The 25970-nt window shown below is 30.4% G+C and overlaps 1 protein-coding gene across 5 annotated transcripts; it reads left to right on the plus strand.

Annotated features, from left to right (window-relative positions):
- Positions 1–348: 348 nt before the first annotated feature.
- Positions 349–25970, plus strand: LOC148231329 (hemicentin-1-like). Of its 5 annotated transcripts, XM_088194863.1 has the most exons (57): positions 349–832; positions 1634–1863; positions 2511–2633; positions 2707–2796; positions 2870–3010; positions 3074–3239; positions 3307–3494; positions 3558–3630; positions 3780–3808; positions 5949–6064; positions 6131–6252; positions 6699–6821; positions 6887–7024; positions 7091–7372; positions 7440–7633; positions 7737–7887; positions 8372–8605; positions 10033–10287; positions 10353–10652; positions 10710–10900; positions 10970–11120; positions 11186–11425; positions 11485–11557; positions 11637–11839; positions 11925–12084; positions 12803–12927; positions 12992–13166; positions 13277–13371; positions 13440–13593; positions 13658–13776; positions 13840–13983; positions 18060–18194; positions 18260–18381; positions 18455–18700; positions 18763–18913; positions 18978–19095; positions 19155–19377; positions 19449–19647; positions 19710–20012; positions 20086–20273; positions 20340–20573; positions 20632–20800; positions 21676–21819; positions 21884–22002; positions 22417–22592; positions 22935–23077; positions 23140–23285; positions 23843–24004; positions 24064–24208; positions 24271–24376; positions 24441–24532; positions 24593–24844; positions 24905–25177; positions 25237–25366; positions 25430–25611; positions 25681–25762; positions 25831–25970. In XM_088194863.1, exons 1-57 carry the CDS (start codon positions 487–489, stop codon positions 25919–25921), a joined length of 9462 nt encoding a protein of 3153 aa, XP_088050989.1. In that variant the 5' UTR covers positions 349–486; the 3' UTR covers positions 25922–25970. The 5 variants fall into 5 exon arrangements, with proteins under 5 accessions (XP_088050989.1, XP_088050991.1, XP_088050992.1 ...); XM_088194865.1 differs by lacking the exons at positions 21676–21819; positions 21884–22002; positions 22417–22592; ... (10 more) ...; positions 25681–25762; positions 25831–25970 and having other exon boundaries at positions 20340–20566; positions 20632–20794; XM_088194866.1 differs by lacking the exons at positions 19449–19647; positions 19710–20012; positions 20086–20273; ... (15 more) ...; positions 25681–25762; positions 25831–25970 and having other exon boundaries at positions 19166–19336.

Raw genomic sequence — 25970 nt, forward strand, 5'->3', positions numbered from 1 at the left:
TTACATAGATGCCACTTCTCAAAATTAAATATATATTGACCTCATAAATAAGACGCGCAATATAAAATTATTTAATTAATATTCAACAACAAACTCATCATTATTTAATTATTTTAATAATATATTCGTCCTTGTGACGCATTGAAACGATATAAAAGTTTCCCAAACAGTTTCATATTTAATATAAATTATTTATAAAATACTTCCAAGCAAAAATTATTGCGTACAGTTTTAGAAATATCGCTGCAGCCTCATTTTTAAAATATTAAATCACACACAGTCATTAAATCAGATAATAATTGACCCGGGGTCAATATTTCTCGTTGGAGTAGAGTGATGTTACGAATCAGTGTGTTGTTTGCGTTCATAAATGCACTACAATATTTTATTAAAGACATAAATTTAAGAGTTGTCGTTTGTAAAACACGCATATACTTAACAAGGTGTATCAGTAACACTATGTGATCTAAAAACATTGAATACAAAATGAAGATGAAGCTGAACACGTGCAAACTTTTGTGTTTGATAATAATCTCATTAATAAAGTTGATCGAATCTGAAAGTTTATTTGATACTGTTGGACGCGTAGAACGTGACTCTAAAGATCTCTTGCGAACTAAAGAAAAGTATGCAAAGATTGCAGCGGAGACAGTCGGTTTAAAACATATAGAAAAGGGAAAAAGAAGCTTAGTTTTCGTATTCGATGGCACTGGTTCCATGTGGAATGAATTACAAGAGCTGATTGAAGGAGCTACGATGATCTTTGATGCGATTCGCAATAGAACTAACTCTCCCATACAGAACTATATATTCGTACCATACAGAGACCCAGGTAAGAGCTTTAAAATATATTTTATACAACAGTAAACATAATGAGTGTGATTCTTTTCATTATAGGAGTATTTTTACTCTGACCTATCTCTTTCAATGTATAAATAAATAGAGAAGGCCTGGCTATACATTAATATTTAAATATTTCTTAACATAATGATCTCCATCGTGCTCACAGCTCGATATATGTGTGCTGTGTTACCGTCTGGGGGAGACTTAGTGCTCGCCCACTTTTCACTGCGATGGCCAATTATGAAGGTTTGGGGGTGTAATTGGATTTGGCTGTCTGTTTACTTATTGTAACTTTTTGTTTTGCGTGACTGTTAAGTTTTAAACAAGAAGTGATACGGGAATGTAACAACTTTTAGTTACACTTGTTGATTTTGTATTTCTAAAAGCACCCCCAATGTATGCTTTAATTTTTTTATGTACATAAAAACAGTTTACTATTGAATATTGCTGTTGATTGATAACTTTTCTGAATATTTTATGCTTATCTATAATTTTATCTATTGAGTATGTTTTTTTGATAATGTTTTAGAGTGATTTAGATTTCTCTCAGATATTTAACAAGGTTATGAAAATAATCGGTTATGCTTAAATGCTAAAAATATGTTTTATAAAATAAAGAATATTCCCTAAAGTTATGCAAGAATAATCTATGATATTTTTGATTCACATTCATAAGCTTAACAAAAGTCTATGTACTTTTAAGTTTTCTCCGTAAATTGTCTTATGAATATTCAGTTTTAACAGAGAGTAGTAGATATAAGTAAATACAAAATTAATGTAATCTTTACAGAAATTGGACCAATAACAGTCACGACAAATGATACAGAATTCAAGCAGACCTTAAAAGAACTAGAAGTATTTTCTGGTGGCGATTGCCCAGAAATGGCTCTCACAGCGATTATTGCAGCTCTTGAAGCTTGCTTACCATATTCGTACATTTACGTATTTAGCGATGCTACTGCTAAAGATCATGCTTTAGTAGATGATGTTTTGAAATTGGTGCAAAGGAAGAAAAGTCAGGTAATGTTTTATTTTATTTTATATTTTTAACAACAAACTTAAATATATCTTAATAACATTAAGACACAACATATAATTGTTTGGCAAATGTGTGGTGAACCAATAATTTAAGGTCCCTTTGACTGTCGATAATAATCGTGAGACAATTGTTGCTACTATACAAAAATAATAATAAAAAAACCTTTTTAGTTTATCGAAAAAGAAAAATAGCCCCAAATCACAAGCGTAATTTTTTCTTATTAGAGCGGGTTCTTAGATCACCAAAGCAAAGATAAACGCGCCAAAAAATTCGCAAAAAAATTTTTAGTCATTCAAAAACTTTCGATCTTCCGAGAAAGTATGCATATTTTAAAACATCTGTCACGAACACCTTTGAAAAAGTTTCTTATCTGAGTGTCTTCTTTTATTACTTAAGCAAAAATAAGGCGGGTATGAGTGTTAAAAATTTGTAAACAATTCTTTGTTATTCCCAGACTTCTTTATAGTATATAAAATATGTCAAAGTTCAATAACATAGGACTTTAACGAGTTCCGAGTAACGAGATATACTACTTGTTGCATTAAAAGAGTAATAAACATAATCTGACAAAAATCTTTTGGCGAATTAAATAATTGATATTATTTTCTATTACCTCTTATATTTTTAGGTTGTTTTTGTATTAACTGGCGATTGTAAAGATCGAGATCAACCTACTTATCAAGTATTTGAAAGAATAGCGTCCGTAAGTTCTGGGCAAATATTTCATCTTAGAAAAACTGAAGTTTTTAAAGTGAGTTATTGACTTATATGTGTTTTATTTGATATTTCAATACAATATGCTATTATTATATTATGATACATAGGTTTTGCAATACGTGAACGATAATTTAGAAGGAAATGTGGTGAATTTAGCTTCAAACAGAAGTCCAAAAACTTCAGATCATAACGAAAGTGTAAGTACATTAAAAATATATTTTTCTTTTATTTAATAACGATTTAATATTATATAAAGTATTTTTATAATAGGTACCCATCGATATTACGCTGGAAAAAGTAACAGTTTCTGTAGCCGGTGGTAATTCAAAAATCACTATATCAAATCCAAGCGGTGAAAAAATTAGTGAACCACCGAAAGTTGTGAAGATATTAGATTTAACAGAGATTAAGGTATTACATTTCCTCGGTATATTAATATTTATTGATTCTTATCTTACAAATTAAACATTTAAGATTCTTAAAATTATTAATCCTGAACCGGGAAATTGGACTGTAAGTATATCAAGCGATCAAGATCATTCTGTAAAGGTGACTGGAGTATCCGAAATAGAATTTGACTATGGATTTTATATAAATAACACTGACAGTTTCACAGAAACTAGTAATCGGCCGTTAAAAGGTATCTTAATGACTATATATTATCTATGATATTATATGCAAAAGTAATTGATTTGATTTATTTACAGGAACATTGAACCATTTACTTGTCGGAGTTAAAAATGATGCTGATAAAATTTCGCAGTTAGATAATGTCGAAATAACCAATACTGATGGTAAAGTTTTATATGAAATACCATTAGTTAAAGACGATAGTGGTACGCAAGTATATAAAACAGAACCTTTTATTCCACCGGACGATTTTTTTTACATTACGGTTAGTAAATTTAGTGAAATATTTGTAAAATTATAGTAGTAAATATTTATAATATTCATTCAGGTGAATGGAATGGATAAGGAAGGTAATTCTATTAGAAGGGTTGGTTCTACTGCAATAACTTCACAAATTCCAGGTTTGTATTAATATATGTTAAACTTAAATATACATACATAGTATTGAAATATTATTTGTAAAGCACGAAGAACAAAATTATAGAGTATATAAATGTTATGAATTTATGTTTAGAATATATATTTATTATTCTTTTAAATTTGGTTTCAGAAATTCCCTACCTCACCGTAAAACCAGAGGTAAATTATATAATAAAATATTTAACACAAAACACTGTACAAAAAAAGATTTTTAACTCAAAGATAAGTATAGTTTTGTTGATTTCGGATGTAACACAGTTTTTCGTAATAGGGTTTAATTAATTGATAAATAACCGATTTTATTAAAAAAAATGATTTTCGCTACTTTTTATTTGGAAAACAAATAATTTTCAATTGCATGTTTATAAAACTTCCTTATGCCGTGTAGGTAGAAGCGAATTCCGAACGGAAATGTCAACGTAGGTGCTATGTATCCACTTTTATACGTTTGATTCGCCTTGTGGAGGCTTAGTGCTCGCCCATTTTTGCTGTGATGGCCAATTAAACAGATTTGGGGGATTTGTAATTGGATTTGATCGTCTATTATTATTACTTATTACAACTTTTTGTGTTACGAAAAAGTATAAACAGGTTGCGAAGCGTTAATATAGCTCTAAAATTAATGCAGACTATAAAATTAACATTGATATATTCATTAATGAAATATTTTATATTTATGTAAATCAAATTTAAAACTGAAGTTTTAGGTCTAAAATATAATTATGAATTTTTAATATAAAAATCGCCATTAAAAAAGAGTGTTTTTGTATATGTAACATTTTTTTAATTTTATAAAATAGACCAATATCTTATCTATTAAACCATAAACGCTGTAAGCCATTCTCATAAAAACCGATTGAACTTAAAGTATCTAATATAAAAACAAAGAATAAACGGTCGGTGCAGACCGTACGTGACAATAGAAGTATTCATCACAATATTCATTTAGAATATTTTTAATTGTCAAATGCGTATATATTATAGCACCTGTGAGATGCGTTCAGAAATACAAGTGCTATTGTGTTTATCCTAAATTTGAAGGAATTTGCATAAGGTAATTTACTGTTGTAGCAATAACTAGGAGTGAACAAAATCTCACGTGTGTAAAAATACGGATACGCAGGGTCCAAATAATAACTTCAGCTCAAAGCCAATAATACCAGTACGAAGAAGATCGAAGAAGCAACCGTTTCCCTCTTTATGTCAAATCTGGTCCTGCTTGACGTCCGAAACCAGAGTCTAGGTCGCTTCGAAGACGACTGGATCCTTCGGATGCATACAAGGAAAGAGGTCTTATACCTAAACATAACTATTTATGCTGTACGTGATTTAATTTTTTACAATATTAAGTATTATCAAAAATATTAGTCTAATATCAAAAGTAACATCCAAAACAAATACAATTCACCTCGGCCTCTAGATTGATTATCTAGAGGCCGAGGGTTCAAATCCCGCAGTTGACTCCAATTTTTATTTATTTAAACAAATATTTATAAAAATGATTAAAAACCGACAAAGCGAAATATATAGTGTGTAAGCTGTAATTATAGTTTTTATTCAATATAATAGATGTCACTAATTTATAAACTTTGTTTTAAGTCTGTTCTTCAACTACTTACTTGTACTCTGGTAATTCCGAGAATGTATCTCTTAGGAGAAAAAATATTTAGTATTGCAAATATTTTTGTCATTATGAAATTTGCTATATTGTACATTCTTAGAATAACCAGAAAATAGTAAAGCGTCACAATTATTAAACGCAATAAAAACAATCATGAGAACTAGCTGTCCGTCCCTCACTGTCGTGAGGCACCGCAGCGGAATTTTTATTTTTTATTCGTTTTGATATCTGTAATATATTTTTAGTATATTACTATTAAAATTAGATACTTTATCTATTTTGTAGCTGTTATAAGTATGGTGATTTATAAATGATAGGAAAAAGCATTTCTACATATTTTTTTACTGCATATTTTTATTGATATTTATCGGATTGGTTAGTTCAGTAGTCAGATCTTTAAATATCATAAAAATAGATATGCATCTTACCTAAATACCAATAATAAATGATGTACTGAAAAATAATATCAAGGATTTTTAAAACATTCTTTTACTTATTAATAAAAATCATATAAAAAGGGCTTCAAATGAAATCTTTTGGATACAGCTATTTATATTTTTTTATTTATCACTATTTATATTTAATTTACCTAATCTTTGTATGAAAAATCTTTTGGTACAGTTTGTTAGATAAGAAAAACTAAAAAAAGAACACAATAATGATTATATTATGTTGTAGGTAATATCTTATCCATATGAAACTATCATTCTTAATTGCAAGTTCGAAAGTTTGATCCCAGTTTCGGTTCAGTGGCTTAAAGATAATGTGCCAGTTCAAGACATGCAGACATTTTAGTAAGTAATATTTGCTAGCATATCATAAATAAAGTTTTTTTGACTGTTTTATTATTGAAAATTCAGCTTCAGCAACGAGATCGAATACATTATAAAAAACGTAACAAATTCTACAGCTGGAAGTTATACTTGTAAAGCTGACAATTTGGCAGGAATATCTACGGCTGAAACTATTATCACACTAATAGGTTGATTATATATTATATTATATACAGTGGTGTAGCTAGAAGGGGGGACCGCCCCGGGCGACACTTGCCTGGGGGTCGCATTTTCGTGATGGAAGGATCGTTTGTGAAGTGTGCTTTTTAACTAAACATGCTAAAAATATTTATCCGTATTTAACAGCTTAACAAATGCTGATTTTATGATCCAGCTGGTAATAAATATATAGATAAAAATATTTTTGCCTAGTTTTTTTAGAGTCGGTAAAGTCGAAGTTTCGCCAGATATTCCTCACTGTTCCGAGGCGATGTACCATCAAACTTGAAAACTGTTTTGCACATTTGGATACGTGCATTTAATATGTAAAGGTCAGATTTTTGCATTAGATAAACTTGCGACACAAACCCTAGCTACGCCACAAAGGATATAATATATTCAAAAAAATATATATTACAATTAATGATATTTTTAGGCGAACCTCCAAAATTATATATTTCACCACAAAATTATGTATCCAAATATGATGCAGAATTGGAATTGGAATGCATTATAGAGAGTGGTTTACCAATTAAGAGTCTCAAGTTTTATCTAGAAGGTATGTTTAATTTTAGTATAAATTTATTGCAGTTTAAGTGATAACTTTTTAATTTAAACCATAAGGAACGAATAATGAACTTGAGCCTCAATCTCATAATAAAATACGTACTCAAGAAAAAAATACAATTAGTATATATAAATATTCAATAAAGGCTAATAATGAAACAGCTGGTAGGTATGTATGTGAAGCGGCCAATAGAAGTATGTTATATTTATATTAAAAAAATATGCTTATTGGTTAGATTATCATTTATAAAAATATTACAGTTGGCAGTGTTTCGAATAAAACGATCGTTGAAGTAGTACAACCTCTGAAGATTACAGTTGATCCTAAAACAATGATCTTTCAAAACGGAGATAATATAACATTTTTATGTACTATAGAAAATGCAGATTATGGTAGATGGAAATTTAATAACAAAATTGTCGATTTTGATCAAATTATCGTTAGTGATACAATCACTCTAATATTGAACATTAAAAATGCTTCGAAAGCAGACGAAGGAAGTTATCATTGTCTGGGATACAAAAAAATCGTCGATGACTCAAGTATTAAAATTATGTTTTGTAAATATATATGTAATTGAACAAATCATATGATGTATATGTTATTTAGATAGTGATAGTGTTTTATTGAGTTATGTGGAAAAACCTCAAGTTTATCTCAACGAAACAAATATTTTAATTCACATTGGAGCTGATGTTACATTATATTGCGGATTCTCCGGAATTCCAGAGCCTAAAATAAGTTGGGTTTTACCGGAAGGGAACGAGTTGGATGATCTCAACAAAGATTATGGAGACGTTCGTGTGAGTGATGTTTTTTACTTGTCTGTGGGTTGAAACGGAGTGATTTTTAGCGAACATAAGTACAAACATATCATAAATGTGCTATGAATTAATTTATTTGTAGATAAGTGATGGCAGTAAACTTCAGATTACAAATTTACAATTGGAACATGAAGGCGAATATACATGTAAAGCAGAAAATTTATATGGTTCTTCAGAAAAGAGCTTACAAGTAAAAGCGTGGCAAATGCTCTATCTAACACACAATATAAAAGGTAAATACTATAATACATAAATAAAATATGTGGCTTGATACAAAAATAATATTTTTATGTTTTGTATTTTTTTGGGTATAGTTTGGTTGTAGATATTAAAATTTTTTTTTAATAACTAATAACTAATTAGTAACTAATTTTGGTGTTATGTTGATACGTCGAAATCAGGGAGAGGCGTTGTCTTGCTTCAAATAGATCAGGATATACGTCGATGTCGGTGTCAGGACGCGCCCGTTGCCGTCGGCGTATCTGTTCAAGTGGTTCATTCTGAGGTCAACGACTGGCAAATATTAGCTGTTAAATATTGCATGTAAAGCGTGCAGTTACAGTTCAAGGGCTAGGTATTAGTTAACTTTCGGAATTGATCTATGTCTATTTGAAAATGGGCAGTCCATAAGTCATAAGGAATTTACATTGGTTATTCTTATATCAAGCCACATTATATTAATTCATGTTTGTTTTTATATATTCTAATTGTATTTAGATAAAACGGTGAAATTGAACGATAACGTTACTTTGAACTGTCCGATTGATGGCGTTCCTGTTCCGATTGTGATTTGGTATCATAACGAAGATACATTAAATATACAAAATGACGACGAGAAAGGCACTATCTTGAACTTGAACCATGTAAAATTAGAAGATAATGGAACGTATACTTGTATCGGAGAAAACGAATTCGAGTCAAAGTCGCATCAGATAATTTTAACTGTTACGGGTGAGTATTAATATTAAATATTGCTTCTTCTTTCTAATTTAATATAATAATTAGCAACAATCATAGTAAAAAAAAATATTTGTTTAGGGTAGAACTTTTTTGTCAGATCGGATTCAATGACAAATCTTTCTAATGCTTGCACTACACTCTCTGGAAGTTGTCTGAACCGTAGTTCAACTGAAGTCAACCGACTTCCGAGTATCGGCCACACAGTCACAAATTTCATATGCCGTCCGGACGGCGAGCGTAAATGACGTCTGCGCTGCGGCTGCTGGCATATTTGCGCGCGATCGAAAAATGTGCGAAATAATAGCAATTTTTACATTGTCATATTATTAAAATTACGCTACTCGCGTGGGCACTCACCAATACAATATCTTTATCGGCTTTTGCAAAATGACATAAGGAATAAAAATGATACTTCAGAATACGAACACCACATCTATGACTATGCTAGAATTTGTCGCCATCGATTCTAAATAAGAATTCGTTATGGTGTAAAATTTATATAAACCGATCTAGGAAAATACATAAGGATATTCGAAACGATTTTTTTAACAAAATCAAGTACCACTAATTATTTTTAATTATTTAATTTTATATGACAAAAAATATAATAACGATATCTGCTAGAAGAATATACTATCAAAAATATAATTAATCCCTTTTGGTGCCCTAAAATATTCAAAGATGTCAGTAAGAGTTTGTTGAAGTTCCCGATAAGCATATGATATTATAACTTGACCACGTGACCACGATGCAGCGCTCGTCATGCGTGTTGACCATAGGACGCCTACGCGCATACTGAAATTGAAGCGAGTTACTCGTTCTATCTCAGTTTGCAAAAAACCATATCATTATCTCTCTCACTCTCGTCACTTAACACGCGAGAGAGCGAAAGGGGAAGTACAATATCTCATCGCTTGCGCTCGAAAGAGCAGCTCCGACTTCGGTCCGTTTGCTGACAATTTTCGGAAGCGCTCGAAGCTGGCCAAGTCGACCTAAATTACCCCCACTTTACCTCCCGTTCTCGGTAACCTCGGAGAACTTCCAAGAGATCTTAGAGCGGGCAGAACCGAACTCGACCGAAGTAACCCCGAATTAACCCACCATATTCTCCGTCCTTGGCCAACCATGGCTTACTTCCAGAGAGTGTAGTGCAGGCACAACACTATTTTTTGTAGTACATACAGCATTTACTTAAAGCAGAGTTTGCGCTCTACATATATTATAATTTTGATATTTTAAGTAGATGACCCATATGTTCCAAAACGTCGTTAAAAAAAAAAAGGTCTGTTTATTTCATTTTTTACGGTCACGTGTGACGTAGATGCAATATCTAGCTAGAATTACATTTAACATTTTTTCTGGATTTTTTTTAAATATTATATTGATTAAGGTCTAACATATTTTATTATTCATTAAAGGTTCACCGCCAATTATAGAGTTCACACCAGAAAATGTAACTCTTCGTCCCGGAAAAACCATATTTATAGAATGTTTAATAAAAAGCGACCTACCATTAATAAATATTTTGTTATATAACGAAGATAATAAAAATGCGAGAAAATATTTGCCTTATACAATAATAACAAAACCACCTGATTTTTCAATAAGATCTAAAGAAATAATTTTATCAAACGATACTAAAGGATTATATGGATGCGAAGCAATTAATCATGGTAAGAAAATATTTGCAATTTATTAAAATAAATATTTATAAATCTGAAAATATGAATTATTTTAGCTGGTATTGTAAATAAAACATCAATGATTGATTTGTTGAATCCTTTACAAGTATATATTGAACCAAAGTATATAGAATTCGAAGATGAAGGATACATTAACTATACGTGCCACATTTATGGTTCAATACTGGGATCGATTGAAATACCAAACTCGAATGAAAATTTTAATCTCACACATACAAAAGTCAAAGTAAATGATGGTATAGTTATCTATATGAACATATCTTCTGCTTCTATAACTAACGAAGGATCATTTGTATGTTCGGGTTACAGAGGAACCGGAAATGATAGAGAATCACGTAAATATGGAATGTATAATAAATATGGAATGCTGTAATAAAACAATATTTTTTTAGTTAATGATACAGCTGAAGCTAAATACGTTAAAAGACCAATTCTTAATGAAATACCTTTACCTTTACGTATTAAAGTTGGAGATACTGCAACATTACTTTGTAACGTATCTGGAATTCCTGTTCCTTTTATTAGTTGGATTTTACCAAATTCTGATATTGTTTCAATAATAAATATAGAAGATAGGATTCATGTAAGTTATGGGTTTAATTATTATATTGTATAATTTTTATCAGTTAATATATTACTTATATATACATAGATGAATGATTTGAATCACTTAATAATCAGTGATATTACTCCAATGGATGATGGTGAATATAAATGTATTGCAAAAAATACTGTCGGTTCTATTGAGAGTGATATAAATATCAATACTTGGAGTGAACCATATTTTAAAGAAGAATTTAAGAGTTGAGTTATATTATTAATAATAATTAATGAACTAAATTAATAATACTTGTTTATGATTTATTAGATATGACTGGTGATTTATATGAAGATAAAAATTTAACTTGTATAGTCGAGGGTAAACCAAAACCTAAAATTACTTGGTATTTTAATGAAATTAAAATGAACGTATCGAACATATTGGAAGAGATGAGCATTCTTCCATTATTTAATATCACCATTGAACATGAAGGAAAGTATACGTGTTTTGGAGAGAATGATAATGGTGTAATTTCGAGTGATTTGTATTTTAAAGTAACTGGTTTAGGTGAGTCTGTGAAAAATATTTATAGGAAATATTCTAGTCTATGTTAATCAAATTTTCAGAACCTCCTGAGATAATCAAAGATAACGATAAAATTACAGTTATTGAAGGAGAAACGTTTAAAATTATTTGTAGGTATATAATATCATAGTAAGTCTAACTATTATCAACTTAATGGTAATTCATTAAATACTGAATAATTTGTAAATCGCAGGACGATGAAAGGAAAGCCTATTCCTGAGTTAAAATGGTCCAGAAAAGATGAAAAATCTGCCAATTTTCAAGTGATACATTCTGAAGGCAATGCTAAATCATTGATGATTAATAATATATCAAAACAACATGAAGGAGAATATACTTGTACTGCAGAAAATATCATTGGTTTTGATAATTACACATTTTACTTGGAGATTAACTGTTAGTTTTGAGACAAATATATCAATAGAACGAGAAGTTCTATTGATTCAAAAGATTCTTAAAAGTATTTTTAATAAATTTTTAGATCCACCTCACATAAGTATATTACATAATGAAAGTAAGAATGATCCAATAACAGTTGTGATTGGAAATGGAACAGAATTAATATGTGATATTAAGGGTAACCCTAAACCATCGATAACGTGGAGTAAAGATGGATCACCATTAATAAACTATGATAATGAGTAAGTTTAATATGATTTATTGCACTCAGTCAGTATTTATATTTTTAGTTTATTTATAAGTGGCTTGATATAAAAACAATCTTTGAAATTGTTGTCTGGTATATTTTTTTATTGCACAATTAACATGTGTCTGAGTTCTTGCGAACACTTTTATATGTTTCCTGCGAGCAGCTTTGACAAATAGTGAAAGGGGCTATTTTGAACAATTAGGTCACATCATCAATCGACTCCTCTCTGCATTTAAGCTCTCGTATATTTAAAAAAATGTGTTTATTTTTATATAAAGCAAAGTTATTTATTTATTATACTGTCAAGTTATTACGGTCAGATTTTTATTAATAAATTAATAATAATTGTTGCGTGAGCGCTGTGGTTTAAGCATGTTGAAATTTTACAACACTGCAGTTGTCGTTCTGCATTCAATCCACATATCGATGGATGCTAGGTCCGCGGAGACCGCTCGTGGGATTTCAGACGCGCGTGTGCCGTCGCATGACTGACGTTTTGTATTAATCGTTACAACTCCAAACCCATTTTGTTGATGTATTAAAGGTTGCTAATTAAATATATTTTTTATTTAATGCACTTTTAACGTGTATATATGTGACTACGTGATAAGTCGCATAGTCACAAACATACAGTTTTTTCGCAGTCAATACATTAAATGTCTGTGCATATCAGACTAAGTACAATTGTAATTTTACATTTCCTTATACAGCTATACAGTTGGTGATGACAAATTAATAATAGAGAATACTAAAGAAACACACGCTGGAAGATATTCTTGCAATGCTAAAAATAAACTCGGTGATTTAGAACAGATCTTCGATCTTGATGTTTTAAGTATGAATTTGTTAATCGTTACAGATCATTTAATAATATAATAATTTAAATCTCATACTTTCAGCAAAACCAGACATAGATAATTTTAGTGAGCCTCTTCTAAAAATAAGTGAAGGACAAACAGTTACTCTACCATGTACTGTAAATGGAAATCCTACACCGGAAATAAAATGGTTTTTCAATGACACATCCATAGAAATAAACGATCAGAATGATATTGACAAGAATCATACTTTGAGGTTGTATTATAGATGATATATTTAATTACATTTCTATATATGATTATGATTTATTTAATAAGTGCAAAGTTCAAAATCTTATTTATTTTTGTATCACGAAATTTCTGTAGATTTAATGCTACTTTATCCAACTCTGGTGTTTATAAATGTGTAGCTGATAACAAAGTTGACGTAGTTAGTCAAGAAACAGTCATAATAATATTCTGTAAGTTATACAATTTATACTTATATATTGATTAACTCTTATTTAAACTATTCTATACATTATAATAGTGCCTCCATCGATACATCCAGAAGGAAATGAAGATGTTATTGCTAAAGCAGGCTCTTTTGTGATTATTGAATGCAATGCAACTGGTTTTCCTGAACCTGTAATTAAATGGAGTCAAAATAATAATCAAGTTGAACATAATACAACAGATATGATGTAATATTTTAATACAGCCATCATTAGAGATTAAACAGTATATTAAAATAAAAATAGATTTTAGGTTTAACAATGGAAGATTAACTATGAGTAATTTAACACAAAACCACACTGGAACAGTTGTGTGTACTGCTGAAAACGAATTTGGATCATCGCATAAAATGTTTAATATTATCATAAACGGTATGTAATTCAAACTATTATTTGTATAAAAAATGATGTTATATAATATTATTATATTTATAGAGCCTCCTAAGATTTTATCTAACGAATTGAATAGCACTATTCAGATTCGCAGTGGAAGTGAAGAATTGATCATACCATGTAAGACGAGCGGTAATCCAGCACCAAAAATCCAATGGTTATTTAACAATACAACGATTAAAAAAGGTTAATTAAATGTTATGGTATTAAACAATGTAACATATGTGGTGCTCGTATTGCTTCGTATTACGGTGTGATGCTTCCACTTCACTCTCCGAAAGTAGGCGACAGTTGGCCAAGGACGGGAAATATAATGTGAAAATTCGGGCTTACTTCGGTCGAGCTCGGTTGTCCCCGCGCTAAAATCTCTCGCAAGTTCTCCGAGGTCACCGCGAACGGGAGGTAAACTGGGGGTAATTTTGGTCGAGGCGGCCGACTTCGCCGCCTCCAAAAATTCCCTCGCTTTCCGAAGTTAATACCCGAAGACGCTTCGAGCGCGAGCGGCGAGATACTTCCCCTTTCGCTCTCTCGCGTGACGAGAGAGAGAGATAGAGATGGTTTATCGCAAACTGAGATAGAACGATTCAATTTTAATATGGGCGTCTTCACGATCGCGCCACTGTTTGGTATTTTTGCCCGATCTGGACGGCCAAAATTATTTCACCACTTTAGTTGATTCCATAAGTGCTCTTAGTCAAATATATAATATTATAAGTGCTAAAAAATACAATTATTTAAAGTATTTCTTTAATTGTAGGCCCGAGGAATAGGAATTCCGTGTTGAACGGTCGTGCGAATTTCGCCGCGTAGCGTAAAAAAAAAAATTGTATATGTCACAAATTTGCTGTTTTTTATTAAGAAAAAGTATTTGACTAGCATTTTATCATACTCGGTATCGTTTTTTTAAATATGTATATATTTAGTCATTCCAAACAAATTTTTATTTTATTTCATTAGTACGCGATCCACAATTTGACGTTTACTGATTTTACCACGGTAACCATATTATTAAAAAATTACAATCATTACAAAACTGTATTTTAAATTTGACGTTAACATTTCTTTAATTGTAGGCCCGAGGAAGAGGAATTCCGTGTTTAACGGCCGTGCGTAGCGTAATAAAAAAATTTAGCCGCGTAGCGTAAAAAAAAAAATTGTATATGTCACAAATTTGCTGTTTTATATTAAGAAAAAGTATTTGACTAGCATTTTATCATACCCGGTATCGTTTTTTTTTAAATATGTGTATATTTGGTGATTCTGAACAAATTTTTAGGTCGTAACTTTCGCGACTAAGCCCCGTCCCATTTTTAAGAATAATACATTTTTAAGGTATGCAATGTGTTAAAAACCGCAAAAATCCGCAGTCAATTTTGCATGTATCATAAAGAGAAAGACCTAAGCTATATATTGTATATAAAATCTCAATTCAGCAAATTGACTTTCCATACTTTTCCTTAAAAAATAATAGAAATTATTCATTAGTTGCACACTTGAACGTTTCCTGTTTATTATTTATTAGTGACAGTGAAGCCTCGATTCAACATAAAATGTCTTATTTACTAACATTGATCTATTCCGGTGCATTGCAATCATCCACCATCTCCTTTTTCTCCATTTGGCTTTAATTATTTTTGTGTTTAAAACACGCACGTAGTTATAATACGCGAGGTTGAGAAGCGCGCACGCGTATGAAATTCCCGGCTGTGCGAACGCTATTCGAAAAACTGCGACCTTGACCGACTTCGGTCGAACTTCCACTAGGACAACTTTCGGAGAGTGAAGTGCAGGTATTATGCTTTTTGCAATATTTTGCTCTCATTTTTTACCCGTGGATATTTGTCTTATCATTTTAAGCCATAAAAAAAGACCGATAGACTTTGAATTTTATGCTTTTAAAACAGAGTAGAGTGAAAATTATTTTGCTATCGGATTAGATGACAAAGCATTGTCTATATTTTGAGATAAAATTCTGTCTGTATTAAAATAATACAATATACATAGGCATTACCAGACTAAGCACTCAATATTTACAGCTCGCAGAAAAGCGTAGTTTTTTGTGAAAATAGAATATGAAAAATAAGGACGTGACTACAGTCAGTTCATGAGTTGCTCATTTATTAACTAATAAAATAAAGCCATTTACCGATTAGTTAATAAAGTCGTGTATAATTATTGCAGCCTATCAGGCTTTAGGTGAAAACAGAAAAAAATTTGAGCTCATTGTGAGTAACATCAATAGGCAATTGAATGGTAACGCAAATGGTTTTGAAATATTTTCTTTGCAAACTTTTTCGACTCTCTACGCCCCTGATAAATCTAGGTTTTTCCATGGCGCGCTATATCAAATTGTAACAAGTGCACTTTGAAAAATAGCAAATACCACCCCCCTCTTGAATTTGGCTAGAAAAATGCATGTCACTTAATGAAATACTAATCATTTTAATGAAATCCAAATATTATAAAAATTACTACTGACTGCTCAATTTTGCCCCCTCCCCTCTGGAAAATACTAATATGATGTTCCTGATTCTAAACCAAAAATTCTCCGGTTATCCATAAAAAAAATGTAGTAAAAACAGTCTCGTATCTGTCCCGAAAATATTTTTCAAAATATGTCATTTCAGTGAAGTCATATCTGAATACATTTTCGCCAGTAGATATATATTTTAACCAGCAAAAATATAATTTATCTGGCTTGTGCTATTAAAATTATATGATTTAAACTTTTCCATATGTAGTAATATACATTTACACACTGATTGTCATTTATTTACATGCAATGTGTATTTTTCAGTAAATCTATATTTTCACTAGTTAAGTCCAAACACATTTTTACCAGTAGATGTATATTTCTATTAGCGAAAATATAATTTAACTGATGAGCGCTAGTGAAATTATATGCTGCTCTAAGATATCTACAAACTCAATTTGATATTTGAGAAACGTCAAGTTGAATTTTTCGAGATTTTTCTTCAATCAGAAAGAGTTGGAGGCTGCGCCTTTTCAGGCACAATGCTTTGTAGTCTACGACGACAGCTATGTATCAGGTTCATAAATTGAGCTACCTTTCCATTCAACAATTGGAGCACCCAATGGAGGGAATAAATCGGCAGGTCTACAAACTGTCAAAAAGCTTTTAGCCAAATTTACAGGGGCGATTATCCAAATATTGTACTATTAAACTATAAAAACCAGTGACATAGCCAGTTCAGCATGTGCTATTCAAAGACAAAGAGTTAAACGTATTAAAAAAATACCATTCTTTTTCTTAAATAGGACACCACTGCGAGAAAATCTTTTTGCAAATCAAGTCAAAGTACTCGCCATGAATCATAATGATGGTATCCGTCCCAAACGCATTGAAAAAGGATAACATGTGCATCCAGTTATGGTATCTAATAAGCCATTTGCTTAAAAAACTCGCCACTCTTTTGTAACTGGCCGTTTCACCGAAAAGGGCGAAAAACAAAATCAATAACCCTTTTCTGACACTCAAACTGACATTTTCATTTAGAAGTTTAATGCATCAGATTAAGAAAGCCTGGATGTTCTCATCCGCATGGTTGAGCATAGGCTCTTATCCACCGGCACATTAGCAACTCCTAGCTTCAACATTCTGTAGACGAAAAATTTTAAGAGCTCTCTAGCTTAGACTAACTAAGTTCGTATAGACTTCGACCAAGATGTGCCCGACCCAATTTTAGATCATTCAAGATCGGAGAAGCTGCCGCTTCTCTCTTTGCATTACCTGTTTTAGCTCGACGTCTGGAATCTAGAGTTGAACCTGCTTTAGAGACGTTTGGCGGCATTGGACGCACACACTAATAACCTATAATTTTTTTTAAACAAGTGATATCTTTGTCTAAAACGAAAATAAATAAATAAATAAGTAGTGTACGTTTATAAAGATAAACTATTTTGAAATAAAAGCTATTAAAATTTTGAAAAAAAGTTTTTTACATATATGTATCAGGCGCTTATAGTGAGATATTATATATTCGATAAGGGCGTGTGGAACGCATGTTACGCGCACCCTTATCTCCCACTCACTCTCGTCACTTAACACGCGAGCGAGCGAAAGGGAATGTATCTCACCGTACGCGCTTGATATGTACATAATAAAACACTTGATTCTAAGTTAAAATAAAATATAACACATTATCGTAATAAAACTAAAAGTGATTATTGTTATGTCTGCTTATTTTATTATATTTTTACTATATATTATATTAAAAATGATTAAAATGCTATCTATTTAGGTATACATACAGAAGTGAAAAATGACGGTACTTTAGTGCTGAGCTTATTAACGGAAGACTTGAGCGGAATTTATAAATGCCAAGCGGAAAATAATGAGGGTAGTTTTGAGGTCGAATTTAATATACAAGTGATTGGTATGTATAACTTAATAATTGATATAAAAAGTAGATATAGTAACAAAAAAGCATATGTATTTCAGAACCACCAACTATAATCTATGAAGAAGATACAAATATTACGATTGCTACTGAAGGAGATAATCTTTTAATCAATTGTCCTTTAAAACCATCAGCGTTCATGTTTAATATAAATTGGTATAAAGTATGTTTAAGGTTTAATTATTATTATTATATATAAATTACATGTTTTAATATTTTTTATTTTATTCTTTAAGAATTCTGTGTTATTGGAGAATGAAAATAGTGTAAATTTAAATGTAATTAATTTGACAAGAGACGATGCAAATAGTTATTCATGTTTTGCTTCAAATCCAATGGGAAATGTAACAGCTATGATTAAATTTGACATTCAATGGCCTCCATCTTTGATCAATCAAAACACAGAAGATGAGTTGATAGATGTTTTAAATGGCGATGAATTGAAACTTAATTGTGATGTGGATTCTAATCCTCCAGCAGATGTACGTATAATATAATTTTATGTTTTATTATATGTGTATTTTTAATATTCTGTTATAAATAGATTTATTGGATAAAATACTCTACAATGATTAGAAAAAATACTGCAATTTTAAAGGAAGATAACGTAAATCTTCTTAGTGCTGGAGAATATATTTGTAATGCAGAAAATGATTTAGGAAAACTTACAAAAAAGTTCATTGTAAATGTTATGAGTAAGCATTTTTATTCTAATGTTTTGATTTATATTAAATAGATTGATTTTTTATATTTTTACAGGAAAACCCACTATTGATGGTCCTGAAATTAGCAATGTTACAGTAAAATTAGGAAATTCTGTATTTTTAGAATGCATAGTGGACGGAGTGCCGAAACCAGATATTCTTTGGAATATAAAGTATGTTAATTTTGATTTATTTATTTATAATAATTGATACAAGTATTATATAAATGTAGATATATACCAGATTGGACTTTAACAGAAGATAAAGAAAAAATCAATTCCTTTAATATTTCAAAACAATCTGAAGGATTATATTCATGTGAAGCTACAAATAAAGTTGGATCTGCTTTGAAACAATATAATATAACAATCGTTCAAGCTCCTAGTATAATTAATATACAATTGTTTAATCAAGAAGATGATTCTGTGAATGTATCTACTGATGTTTCTGTTGTGGTAATATTGTTTATAAATATTTAATGCAATATAATATGTTATGCAATATAATGAAATATATTTATTTATAGGTAGAGAATATGGCTATGTTTTCTTGTGTCGCTGTAGGTTCACCAAAACCTGAGATTGTATGGCTTAGGAAAGGAACAGTAATAGCTGAGAGTGAATTGAATCTTCTAGATATAAAGAAAAAAGATTCAGGAAAATATACATGTATAGCTACAAATAATGTAGGATCAGATCAACGAGATATTAATGTTAAAGTTCTTGGTAATGATCGTTAGATATATTTTATTTAAAAAATACTTTTGATTTTAATCAATATTTTTTAGAGAAACCTATGATATTATATCAAGATGGATTCAATAAATCAATAGAAAAAGTTCAAGTTATTAATGCAGTTGAAAATCAATATGTTGCATTGAACTGCTATTCAGATGGAAATCCAGCTCCGATAATCTATTGGTTTAAAGACGATCGTTTATTAGATGAATCTGATGAAAATATTTCAATAGAGCATTTCAGGCAAGTTCTGTCTGTTAAAAGGATATTGAAGCAACATTCAGGAAGTTATAAATGTGTCGTTAAAAGTTCTATTGGAGAAGACTCTATGACTTTTCTGGTCGATGTTGGATGTAATACAATATTTTTTAATTATATTTATATATTTATATGGTTCTGTTCATTTTTGATAATTTTAATGTATAGATTCACCACAAAATCATTATCTAGAAAAAGAATCTAAATCGGTTACATATATAGAAGGAGAAAATATAGAATTAGAATGCATTGTTGATGGAAATCCAATTCCAACAACGCAATGGTTGAAGACTCCATACGTCGAAGGACAAAGCGATAAATATGAATTTTCCTCAATGGATAATAGAAATATATTGGTTATTTTAATTAATATATTAAAGTAATGTTGTATTAAAATATTTTAAAACTATATACTTTTATAGATTATTAAAAATGCAAGTTATGCGGATCGTGGCAGTTACACGTGTCTCTCCACAAATCCAGTAGGATCTACAGAGTTTATCTTTAACGTGAATGTTTTGGAAGTGCCTAAGATTGAAGCAAAAAGTAACTACGATTTACATGTTGATGAAGTTGTAAATGTGCAATTGAGAAGACAATTGCAGTTAATTTGCAATGCAACTGGTTATCCGGAACCAGAAATTTACTGGTATAAGGTAATGGCTAGTGACTTTATAATCCTGTTGTTATCTTATCATATTATTTGTATTGTAGGATCGAAAGCATATAGGCAATGAAGGAAAAGATGCTTCGTCTTATATATCGTGGGATAGAAAGTATTTTAGCGTTTTTAATGCCCTATTGGACGATGCTGGATTGTATACTTGCATTGCAGAAAATAAAGCTGGAAGTGCACAACACGTTTTTAATGTAAAAGTTCTAGGTACAATCATATTTTTTTATCAATTTATTAATATTATTTTAAAATGTACGAAACACGATGCCCGACATTGATTGAGTAAATGTAAAATGTATAAAATCTTTATGTATATGTAGAAAGGCAAAAATTCAAATGTATTTTTTCTTAAGGAATATATAAATAGTCTCCTATAAATTAAATTTATTATATATGTTCAGTAACTGACATAAGCCATCAGTAGCTTTTTGATAATTTATCAGTAAAACTCTGATTACCGCCATTAAGAAGCCATTGTGTCAATATAAAACTATTTTTTTTATTACATTTATACTTTAATTCATAATTCCGGTGACTGCTTAGCTAAACCTGATGTAAAAGTAACTGATTTTCTTGGGCTTCTAAGGGTTATATATGAGGTTTCATCGTAGCTTTGCTGGGTGAGAGTTAGGCTGAATTATCATTATTTCAAGTTGGAAGCGAAGTGGTAGTTCTGACGATTTTGGAGTGATTTGGTCCTCGATCCTTTGGCTAACATTGATGGTACGGGGTGGAATCAGACTTTTTGTTTTTGATTAATATAATTTGACGTATTTACTATATTAAGAAGCATAACCATCATATGGAATGTACAATTTGGGGTGCAGAAACTGCTTCGCGAGAATATTCGGCGCATTATTAGTTTTTTTCGGAACTATTAACAATTGTTAAGGGACATAACTATTTGTTTAATGTTGATACAAACTCAGATTTGCATAAAATTTAAGGTATACAAATACGAACTCCACGCTTAGACGCAACGATAACGGGTGGTCCCGATTAGAGCGAAAAATACATATAAGTCGAATTATATTCATATTAAAAAAAATAGTACAAATAAAATTGCATATATTTTTAATTAGTTCCAGCTGAATGGGGTTTGTGGTCCAGATGGAGTGCTTGCAGCATCAGCTGCGGTCATGGCTATAGCAGACGTACCAGGAAATGTCAATTTTTTGGAGACTTAAACGTATTAAACAACGCCAAGAATTTTAACTCTCTCAACGGTGAGATTTTTCAATATAAATTGTATTATATATTATAAATTAACGACTGATTCAATGCAAATAGGTAATTTGAAAGAAACATCAACTATAAGCGAACGTTCATTACCTGATGAGCTTCTGGATACTAGTAATTGTATTGGGAACCCTTCAGAAACAAGAGAATGTTTCATAATGCCTTGTAAAGTAAGTTAATGTATCGATTATTTAATTTGTGAATAGGACACATTAAATGATCAACATATAAATAATTGTTCCATAACACGAATTTGTGCACTAGTGTTGGACAAATTGGATGCAAGCGAGAATTAGTTAGAACAGTGAACACCCCATGAATAACTATCTATAATGAATCACAAAAAAAATGTTTTATGGAACATAAATATCACCTATCTCTTAAAATAATTCCCTATTAAATCGCACCTATTTGTAATTTAATATTCTGTTCTTCTCACAGACAATATTTCAATGTTGCTTTTAGTAATAATGATTTTTTGAAGGAGTTATGATATTTTCATGACATTTAAAGTCGTGGATGTGATATTAAATGATATAACTATAATTATATTTTTGTATGATTCTACATATTATGTTTATTAGGTTGATGGTGCCTGGAGTGATTGGAGTAGTTGGACCGATTGTTCAGTACAATGCGGAAAAGGCGTGATGAAGCGTTATAGAGATTGTTCGAATCCAGCACCAAAGTATGGAGGTTCAGAATGTATCGGATCCAATAATCAGCAAAGGCAATGCAGCGGAAATGATTGCTCAACATGGTAATAATAATTTATTTTTTGTATTGTTATTTTTTATTATATTTTAGGTATTAATCTGCATAAATATTTAATATTATTTACATTAATACATAGTAAAATTATAGTATAGGTTGCTGGTATAAATGAATAATTAAATGCCTGCATGTTTAGGGATGGTCAGCCATAATGACTTAGTGGCCACACATACTCGTATGATCAAATTATTATTAATGGGTAAACTGTGTATAGTATATAAAAAGTACTTTTAAAAGTCTTTAGGGTACAGTTTGTAATATGTTATTGCTTATTTTTTTTATAAATATATAACATTAGAAAGAGCTTTACAGTTGGTTTATTATTAAGGTCTCCATGGACATCTTGGACTCCTTGCAGTGTAACTTGTGGAAGTGGTACGAAACAACGGTTCAGACACTGTAACGGTAGTCCAGATACTTGTTTGGGAAATGCTGTGGAAAATGATGTTTGCGCTAAGGAACCATGTAGAGGTATTATTATTATTATGATTATAATTATCTTGATCTCAGTATTAAATAATAATATTTTTAAGTGAGAATTAATGGAGGATGGAGCCCATGGAGTAATTGGTCTGCTTGTAGCGTATCATGCGGAAGCGGTAAAAGAAAACGCTCTAGAATTTGCAATTTGCCATCACCGATGTGGGGAGGAAGACCTTGTAAAGGAGGAAATTTACAAGTATTTATTATTTTTTATATAAATGATTCATAAATATAACCTGAGAGTAGCTTTGACGAACGGTGAACGGGTTTATATGGACCAATGGTTAATCACCGACCTCCATTTCATATGTTAACGAAGTCTATGTCTTAAGTATATCAATGCCATATTTTTTTGTGACACATATAATATAAGCTGCAGTAGCTCATTATTAAAGAGTTTTCAATACATAATATGTAGGACTAGCTTGATATTAATTAATCATATAAGTCAATCTAATCTGTGATGATCTATCGGAATTATAATTATATGATACTCGCTAATTCCAATGTTCCAGACAGGATATAAATTTAAAAACACTAAGGTCCATATGGGATTCAAATCCAGTTATTTCAGGTCAATAGTCAGTGACTTATACCATTCGTCTATGGTGCTGAAATATTGACTATAATGATTTAGTACACGTCCTTTGTTTACGTTTTAAAAAGTCTATGGCGATTTCTACTTTTGAGGGTTTTGTTGAAATAGCAATTCGTTTTGAGCAACAAACTGTAAAAAATTGTATTTATTTTCAGATTGAATGGTGTGATAATGAACCATGTGAAGACGAATTTGAAGACGATCAATCTAAAAATCGTCCTCCGTTTGATTCCGGAGAAGATTTTGAAGAATTCAAGCCAAATATAAATAACAGAGGATCTGCGAAAGGTTCTCTTAGAAATTTAGAGTCTAATAGGGTAAGCGATTATAAACATTTATTTTACAAAAAATTGCGCTTATTACAATATTTTTTTAGGGTCAATATTTACCGTATGCTGCTTTTAACTTACCTTCAAATACAGACAAAGATGAAGACTATTTATCAATTTCGGACGAAGAGGAATCTGCATCGGATGTTTATCGCGACAAAAAATACGGATCAAGATCAGATTTTGCTACAGGTTATTATAAAATATTTATATATAATAAAATAATAGTATTTTTAATAAATATTTAATTGAAGGTGGTGCTGTGCCTTTGACTAAAAAACACAACACGTTAAACATAAAAGGGTTAGATCTAATGACAAGTGATGAAGTTGACCATTTATTAAAGCAAGAAAAGTTTACGTAAGAATTGTACAATAATTGCGATGGTTTAAGATTAACTTTTAATATATTAGTATTATTTCAGGAATAGCGAAGGAGATGATTTTGATGATCTTGATAGTTTTAATCCTTGTCCGAATGGTTTTATTTACCACACAGAGAATAGAGAATGTCATGGTTAGATATTATATGATAATATTTTATTAAAGCAAAATTTTGATTTTTATTATTATTTAGATGTTGATGAATGTAGAGATTCTAACATTTGTCACTCAACACAAATGTGCGTAAACTTACCTGGAGATTACAAATGCTTGTGCGAAATTGGATATACATCTAATGGAAATGGTCAAAGATGTTTAGATGTTGATGAATGTAAAGAAAATAAGCACAATTGCTCTCATGGCTGTTTCAACATCGCCGGAAGCTTTGTTTGTTCGTGTCCCTCTGGTTTTCAACTTTCGGAAGATAAAATAACTTGCGAGAAAGGTATTAAGATGGAATACAATTATTTTTTAAGTAAAATTGTAATTAATATGAATTTTGCAGTTCCTGAAAGCTATACAGCAGGAGGCATCGAATCTAAAATGATGATATCAATGAACGATAAGAAATCTAATGTTGAACAGCCTCCCAGATTAATAACAGCTCCTTTAGCTAATCTAAGAGTAAAAGAAGAAACAGAAGATCCAGAATGGAGAAACATCGAAGAGAAATTAAACATTAAATTAACATCAAACATACCAAAAATTAATGAACGACCGTTAAAAAGCAAAGAAGATTGTTCATCTGGTTATTATTATAATTCAGGAAAATGTGAAGGTATTTATTTATAAATATATATATTTAAACTATTGGATTGATTATAAATACATTTATAGATATTGATGAATGTTCAATGAATATGAACTCTTGTGATGGAGTAATAAATATTTGTATGAATACGAGAGGAACTCATCTATGCATACCGACTCCTTGCTCTGATTTTTACCGTCGTGATACAACGAACGGGTTAGATATTATGTTTTTTATTTAGTATTATGCGATATTTATTATCAACTTGGTATTTTATAGGTTTTGTGTGCAACGATGTGATACTTCAGAATGTTCAGAAGGAGCATTAATACAGCAAAAGATGGTTTATATAGCATATTCTGTTCAATTAGAACATATAATTTTACCGGGACGAGTACTTAATATTAATTTTGGTGGAGAACTTAATAGTACTCTTTATACATTTGATAGTCACGATTTAGGTATAGAATTAATAATAATATTACTATATAATAATAAGACAAATAATAATATTAAACATTTATTTTTAGGTGATATATTTTATGTAAATACAGATCAGTTAAAAGGTGTTCTTTATTCTAAAACAATTCCTCGATTAAATCACGTTAATAGGTGGGAATTTATATATTGCATTATATTTATAATTAAATAATTTTAACACTAATAATTTACAATTTTAGAATCGTAGTATCAAGTCGAACATATGACGAGTCATTTGAGAAGCTCCTGACTTTCGTGGAATATATAATATATATTTATATATCGAAATAATTTGTAATGTTTATTAATGCTTTGAAGTTAATAAAATTATTATAACTCA

Source organism: Plectrocnemia conspersa, unplaced genomic scaffold, assembly GCF_051122295.1.
Source record: "Plectrocnemia conspersa isolate PC_06_02 unplaced genomic scaffold, ASM5112229v1 ptg000010l, whole genome shotgun sequence".
Classification (NCBI taxonomy): domain Eukaryota; kingdom Metazoa; phylum Arthropoda; class Insecta; order Trichoptera; family Polycentropodidae; genus Plectrocnemia; species Plectrocnemia conspersa.